Source organism: Phalaenopsis equestris, unplaced genomic scaffold (assembly GCF_001263595.1).
Source record: "Phalaenopsis equestris unplaced genomic scaffold, ASM126359v1 Scaffold000002, whole genome shotgun sequence".
NCBI lineage: Eukaryota > Viridiplantae > Streptophyta > Magnoliopsida > Asparagales > Orchidaceae > Phalaenopsis > Phalaenopsis equestris.
This window is the reverse complement of record NW_018164444.1, coordinates 81,325,568-81,333,329: the sequence shown is the minus strand read 5'-3', so window position 1 is coordinate 81,333,329 and position 7,762 is coordinate 81,325,568. Positions and strand designations below refer to the sequence as shown.

Sequence of the window (7,762 nt, the reverse complement as noted above, 5' to 3'; positions counted from 1 at the left end):
TTTTAAGAGAGCTAAATTTTATATATATATATATATATATGCTTGCCTTACATTTCATAGGATGACTTTTTTTTTAATAGTTGGGAGGGTAAGATAATAAATAATAATAGTAATATTATATTATTATAATCATCATTTACATATTTTTTGTTCCAACATGACATTATGATGAAATGAATGCCCCTCGGTAAAATTGACGTTCTGGACACGATCGAGCAGTCGATTTTGTCATTCGGGGTCGTTCGGATAACTTTTTCAGCAATCGCGTTCAAAATGACAATTCACGCATTTTTAGCCCACGGTAAAATTGACGTTCTGGACACGATCGAGCAGTCGGTTTTGTCATTCGGGGTCGTTCGGATAATTTTTTCAGCAATCGCGTCCAAAATGACAATTCACGCATTTTTAGCCCGTCGGCGATGCCGTGACAAAGCGATCACCCTCTCTAGGTGAAATCGACGTTTTGGACGCACTCGCGTGATTCGTTTCGTCGTTCGGGGTCACCTGGACATCCTCGTCGACGATTATATAAAAAAATGCATGAAATTTAATTTTCGCCAAAATTTTGGTTCGCAATCGACCGTTTCAATATTTTATTTAAGTTTCGATTAATTATGCAATATATAAAGGCGAAGGCGACATGAATTGCAATACTTAACATGCCGACAGTCTGAATCGTGACATTCATGCACAAATATACGAAAGTCGTAATGGGTGTTCGTGAGGCTTCTAAACCCTATGAGAACTCATCATCGAATCCTCAAAAGTTGGTCCTAACATTCCAAGTGTTGGAGGTTTATAACCAACCACATAGCGTTTCAAAGAGAGCTAGGAGGTGGTTTAAATTTATATATAGGTGAGTTTCATCTCTAGTCTTCTATGATAGTCAAAGGGAAAGCCCCATAGCTAGATTCTAAACACTAAGAAGAAAGAAATACCTCACCAAAAATGACGTCAACATTGGTGGACAATCTTTTTTTTATACGTAGCGATATATGAACCATAGGACTAGTGTAAGTCGGAGGTCTAGGTGGCAAGGCCGATGACACTAAGACTTATGCGTGTTAAATGTGAGATTATTAGAATGATATCTCTTACCCCGATGACCTTCAGTGAGGGAAGAGGATAATGATCGACGATACTATTTGTCAACTCTTAGTAAGATTATTGCCCCCGACGCACTTAAGTTTCTAGTAGTCATAGCTTGATTAGAGTTGTTAGTTTGTGGACTATAAAATATTTTAAACAATAATTCTTTTTGCAAGATAACTATTTTTGTTTGTCGAAGTAAATTTCACATGCATGAAAAATTAAGGAACTTTAATGAAATTTATGAAAATCTAGAGTTAATTACTTGAATCGAGGTTATGACTTTCCTCTATAGATTATTGGATTAGTGGCTCTTATCCAAATTGGGAAGCACAGAGTTCAGCTTTGAGCCCCACACATTCACTAAATTCTTACATATAGTATCAATGTTTCACATGAGACTACAACTTTTGTCTTACTTGCACTTATTTTACTATGACTTATTTTTTGTCTTCTTCGTACCGGGTATTCCTGCTTCTTTTTTTGCAATTTACACAAATTCCTTGCAATTTTGTTATGTTTTATGATACTAACCATGCAACGTTAGCGGATGCCCGAGTACTTATTTAGTTTACAATATTTTCTATCTGCATTTAGTTACCTTACATGCAAAACCAAAATCAAAACAAAACTTTTAAAAAAATACACTTTAAAAAATATTAATATACTTTAAAAAACTCTGAACAAAAATAAGACGCTCCTCTTGGGTTTACGAGAATCTATCGAATGAGGTAACCTACGACTGCTAATAAGAAATCTTTGGTCTGAATGCGTTTAGCCACTTGTTTAGACTAAGTAAATTCAAGAAAAAATAGTGATGTCAGGTTAATTAAACCGTAGAATCTTAATCCGTGGAGTCGTCGGCAGTGACATGAGATCGGGTCGCATGAGGTGTGACAGAGACCTCCATGCAAAAATGAAATATTTCAGAATCTTGATATGTAAATAGGAGGGTTTGAGGGCCTGGGCATGTAAAAAGCCCTAAATGAACTTATTTTAACTAGAAAATTCTAATCAAGGAGAAGGAGAGGAAAATAAACGACAAACAGTAAGAAATAAGGCAGAAATATTTTAGTTACTGAAATCACACTTACAGGCGGCGAGTATTCCCGTGGGCTTTAAAGCAAGCTGTTATTGCTGACTTCCAAGCCAATCATACATGTTTGTAGGCGGAGCGGCGCACCATGGAGGAGATCGAGGAGCTTAGGGCTAAGGCAATCGCCTCCATGCCGTTGTCTACTAACCCTAAAGCCTCATCGACGGCGGCCGCCAGTTCTGGAGGAGGGGGCTTTGGCCGCGGCAAGTTCAAATGCCCTAAATCCAGAGAGGAGGGGGAGGTCACTTCGGGCGAGGACGCGGTAGAGTTTTCCATACTTATTAAGCTTACTCTCCCTGTTTTTGCTTTTTCCAGGTTCGGATTCGTTTGCTGTGGATTAAGCGATTGGATTCGTATCCGTGTTCGAATTGGGCGAGTCGTTTTGTTTGTTTTAATGTATATCTGGATTTCAGAACTTATAAATTTTCGCTTTCTCGCTTTGTACTAGTTTGTAGTATTTAGCAAGTGTATTTTGGTTTCATTTGAAAACGAACATGTATTGTACGTTTTGGTTTGTAAGTTCTTATTTACTCTCAAATGCCGTGTTATTGTTTCTAATTGATACGTTCGGTATTGAAAATTTTATGCTCAGTGTATTTATGTGCAGCATGTGAATCATCAATTGTTCTCTTTCTGGCTATTGTAGATTTTCTGGGCCGTCATTCTTGTTTGTTTGAACTTATAGGAGTGAGAGAATTATTAGGTCTACGTGCGGATCATGTAGCAGAGCAGGAGTGAGTGGCTGTTCCGCTCTGTAAATGGCTGTAGTTATGCTGTTGTCGCTAGAGGTGTTTGCGAAATGTTTATTTCATGACAACTTTTGTTAAAAAGTTCCATGTGTTGTGTAAAGTTCGATTGTTGTAGTTTCGTTTGTCACTTTGTTTTTTTTATAAACGTAAATGACAACTAATTTCTTTGGTTGTTTTGTCCGCCTCGAATAGGAATAAATATAGTCTCTCCTCGGATGTGAAATGCTGCGTCTAGAATAATGCTGGATTTAACTTTGGAGTGTCTAGAAGCTAGTACAGAGCAAAAACGTAGATGTTTTCTGGTGTTTTCCCGGCAAATACTCAGTTTACTTTTTCTGCAGCTTTGCTCTTCTTAATTCTCTTATTCACTGTGAACTAAATGCCATTTTTACTGTGGGCTATTGTTTTGTATGGAAAAACTTTTTCAGAGATAGATAATCAGGATTTTCTGTTCAAAGATGCTTGCGGTTATTGGAAGAAAGCTTTCTTTTTCTTTACACTCTATAACTTGCTGCTAATGGTCAATGAATGAGGGTGGGTGTTCTGGTGTGGGGAAAGAAGAGTAGGAATCAGTACAGGATATTTGCATGCATGAGAGGAGTCTTAAATTATGTTTTTGTGGAAGGAGGGTTACATGGTTCTGAATTTTTATGAATTTTATTTCTACTCAGAGGTTTTGGCATGGTTGTGCAGATTGAAGGGGGGTGGGGGTTGAATATATGTGTCGGAACCCAGTAAGGAGGTCGACATTCATCATACCCGGAAGAAAATCACAGAAACCTAGTGTTAGTGCACAAGATGAGAAGTAAGAAACAGTTTTGAGAAGCAAAAAATGGAATGATTTTAGTAAATTTGTCTGCTAGTGAGCATCCAAGCATCTAAATTCAGCAGCATTTAGTAAATTAAAATGCCAAAATGCGTATAAAATTTAATTACAACAGAAACTCATTATAGAAACAAATCACTATTGAACTAACTTAATAACTTTTAACTTTAATTACCTAATGGTGATATACTTGAACCAGGAGCCTCAAGTTCTTTCAGATAATGCAAAACTAGCATCCTAAAATTATAAAATAATTGGTTATTGATAAAATACACTAAATAAAATATAAATAACAAGACCTGTGCATAAAATATGAGCAAAGAAAGAAAGATCTTAAAGAAAGATCTTCGAGTGAAAGTGGGTATTATACAATAATAGTTATAGTTAATTTCTCAAGATGAATTTTTCAAATAAGAGAATCATATAATCCTATTTAAATACAACGTAATTCATAAAGGATTTTTATATCATTCAACCACGATTGCTTTTAAATGTAAAATTATCCTCTAATTCTGTGATGATCCAATGAATTTTAAAAAAGTTAATCATTTTATGCATTTATCTATACGATTGATCAATATCAAAAATGTTATACTGAACACAAGCATCATGTGAACATTTATATATTATATGAAATTATATTATATTGAAGTTTGATAGTGAAGCTATCTTTATTATGATCAAAATCTGTTACATGTCAACATAGTTCTTGATCGGTGCATGCAATGTGTGTTTTTCAACAATCAAACGATTCAAAATGATGTACATATGCTTTTTAGGACCGTGTAATGACAAAAAATTGATAAATCTAGCCATCACATTATATCTAGATGATCATGTGAAATGTTTCGAGCAAATAAAGCAAATTTTAAATATATTATTAACTACGAAGCACAAACAATTTCAGATGGTTTCTTTGCTTGCGTCAAACCAGGACATGACTTTGATGCTCCCTAACACAAGTTAGACGTGTTATATTTTTTGTTGGAGCTTTTTTCTTATAAAATTGAGCTTTGACACTCATGTAAAATGTTAGGATTTGGACTAGATATGCCTTTTGGCACAGTGAGACATGGTCTGGAACTGAAACATGTGCCATAAGAAATGATAAATATGGGAGTTTCCTTTAGTCAACATAGTTTGTATTCTTCTATTCATAATTGAGATATGTGGACAAAGAAGTCACAATATGTAGACAACGTTGAAGACAAACACATCCCTTGTTTTGGACTTGGGATACAAAGATGAAACTGAAAATGTAGACACATTCCCACCTCATGTTGCATTTCATCTCATTATCAAAGTTGAAATACAAGGCCAAAGATGAAGACCCATCTCTATCTCACATTGTATCTCTCCCTTGATCATGCTTTACCCTTTGCTTTGAGGTTGAAGGTGTATGCCCGCTTCTAAACTCAAAATCAAAGTTGAAATATTTTGTTAATTTATGTTATTTATGATTTTAGTTGGTTCATGTCCAACTGCTTTAGTCAACAATCCTGTGTTTGCACTTTTTTCTTAAAGCTAATGGTAATGAAATGCTCATTATTTTGATTTTCCATGGTGATTCTTAAACTTTGCTTTGCTTTTGTTATGCCATAATTACATTGGAAAATTACATATTTTATTTGAATAATTTATGAAATATAAATTTATGTCTATGGAATATCATGCTTTACTTTTTGTAATTAGGCTTGGTTGCCTCATATCTTTGTCAATGTTTCGTAGGTTATTAACAATTGAAGCATGCAAAGTGTCAAGAATTACACCATTGACGAGAAAGGATATGTTTTTCCTTAAACAATAAAGAGTCAACTATTAGACAAAAATCATAACTACTCATTTTTGTCTGATAGGGACTCTTCATAGGTTCTTGACATCTGAGCCATGCAAAGTGTCAAGAAATACACCCTTAATGTGAAAGGATATTAATATTCCCTAATCAATAAAGAGTCAACTATATGACAAAAATCATAACAATTAAACATTTTGATCATGACGGTGATATCTTTCGTGCCAATACATAACTCTTAATAAATCCCATATTTAAAATAATTTGTATCATACATTCAATATATTGCACATCATAAAATTAATGGCAATGACAATCGATTAAACATATTTTTAAATTTCTTGATTCTCTGAATTTTCTTTAATTTAGACTTCATAATGATCCTAAGATAACTTTGGGGATATTATTGTCCATTAATCATTTTAGATTTTTGCCGGACAGATCTACTATGGAAGCTATACATTTATTGAGAGGTTGTATGGAGAAGTAGAAAGAGAATAAGGAGGATCTACATATGATTTTTATTGATTTAGAAAAAGCTTACGGTAAGATTTTAAGGCAAGTTTTTCAAAGAGTTCTAGAGAAGAAATGTTACATGACTTATATTCAATTCATTGAATACATGCATATTAGAGCTGTTATTGTGTTTGTACAAAAGGAGGATTGACCAAGTATTTTTCTATTTTAGTTGGATTACATCAAGGATCGACTTTAAGCCCATATATTTTTGCTTTGGTTATGGATGCTCTTACCGGTTATTTACGATAGGATGTACCTTGGTGTATTCTTTTGGGGGATGATATCATTATTGTGGATAAGACTAGAGAAATAGTTCCAGAAAAAAAAATGAATTATGGAGGTCTATATTGGAGTCTAATGGCATTTGTTTGAGTAGATTTAAAACTGAATGCATGAAATGTAATTTTAGTAGTAGTAGCTCCAGTGGCAGAACTGAAACTATGTTTGATCAAATCATTAAAAGTTGTGATTGTTTTAGATATCTCGGGGCTATAGTTCAAAGTGATGGTGATATAGATGAGAATGTTTTTAGTAGAATTCGAGTTGGTTGTTTGAAGCGGACGAATCAATCATGCCTATTGTGTGATAGAAAATTACCGCTTAGACTGAAATAAATTTTTTTAAGATGGTGGCGAGATTTGCAATGCTTTATGCCGCAAAATGTTGGCCTTTAAAAGAGAAGCGTAAAACAAATTTAAGTGTTATTGAGATGAGAATGCTTAGTTGGATGCGTGGCTTGACACTTAAGAGACAAAATGCTAAATGAATATATCCGTGATAGGGTTGATGTAGCTCCAGTGGCAAACAAGATCAGAGAGTCATTTTAGATGGTTTGGTCACATTAAATATCGATCATATTATGATCCTGTTAGGAGAGTAGATGTTTTAGATTCGACTTATGTTAAGAAAGGCAGAGATAGACCTAAAAAATCTTGGGCATATTGTATAGAAAATGATCTTAATATATTAGAATAAAATGAAAATATGAAAATCAATAGGACACAATGGAGAAAAAGAATTCAAGTAGACGACCCCACTTAGTGTGATATAGGCTTGTTGTTTTTGTTGAATATTTTGAAAGGCTGTCTTCTTATGACAAACCATTCAATCTTCTTAGGATTTCCCCAACTTATATGTGCTTCCTGTTATTTAATGATTTAGTTAAACTTTGACCTTTCATAAACCCTACTAATTCATTATGCTATAGTTTAAATACATATACTTTTTTTTCCCATACGCACATGCAAATTCACACACCTATCGTATGCAAATGTTTGAACCCATGGCCTATTGGTTGAATAATAAGCCTCTTAACCATTATGCCAAGGTGGTTTGCATTTAAATCTATATACTTGTGTGTTAATAAAATTTCACAATTTCCCTTATGATCACAACAACTGCATATATATAAACCAGCTCTCATATACCTCCTAATTAGAGATTAAGTGTAGGATTTTAGGTTTAGTATTTTGTAAAATCAATTTAAAGTGTTTTAAAGGCTAGTATCAATTCATCATCCATTATATATTAAATCTCAGAACATCAAAAATAGAGGTGGAGGTACGAGCTACTAGGAAAAACCAAGTTATGGGAGAGAGGGAGGGTCATAACATCAAAAATAGAAGTGGAAGTATGAGCTACTAGGCAAAAGCAAAGTTTATTTTGGGGGGGGGGGGGGGGGGGGGATGGAG

The 7,762-nt window shown here is 34.3% G+C and overlaps 1 protein-coding gene across 1 annotated transcript in view; it reads left to right on the top strand.

Moving 5' to 3' along the window:
• The first annotated feature begins 2,135 nt into the window (after nucleotides 1-2,135).
• LOC110022392 overlaps nucleotides 2,136-7,762 on the top strand; it is a 38,829-nt gene continuing 33,202 nt past the window's right edge. Inside the window, 1 exon segment of the mRNA XM_020721306.1 lies at nucleotides 2,136-2,447. Within this exon segment, the coding sequence (XP_020576965.1) occupies nucleotides 2,274-2,447 (174 nt within the window). The 5' untranslated portion in view covers nucleotides 2,136-2,273.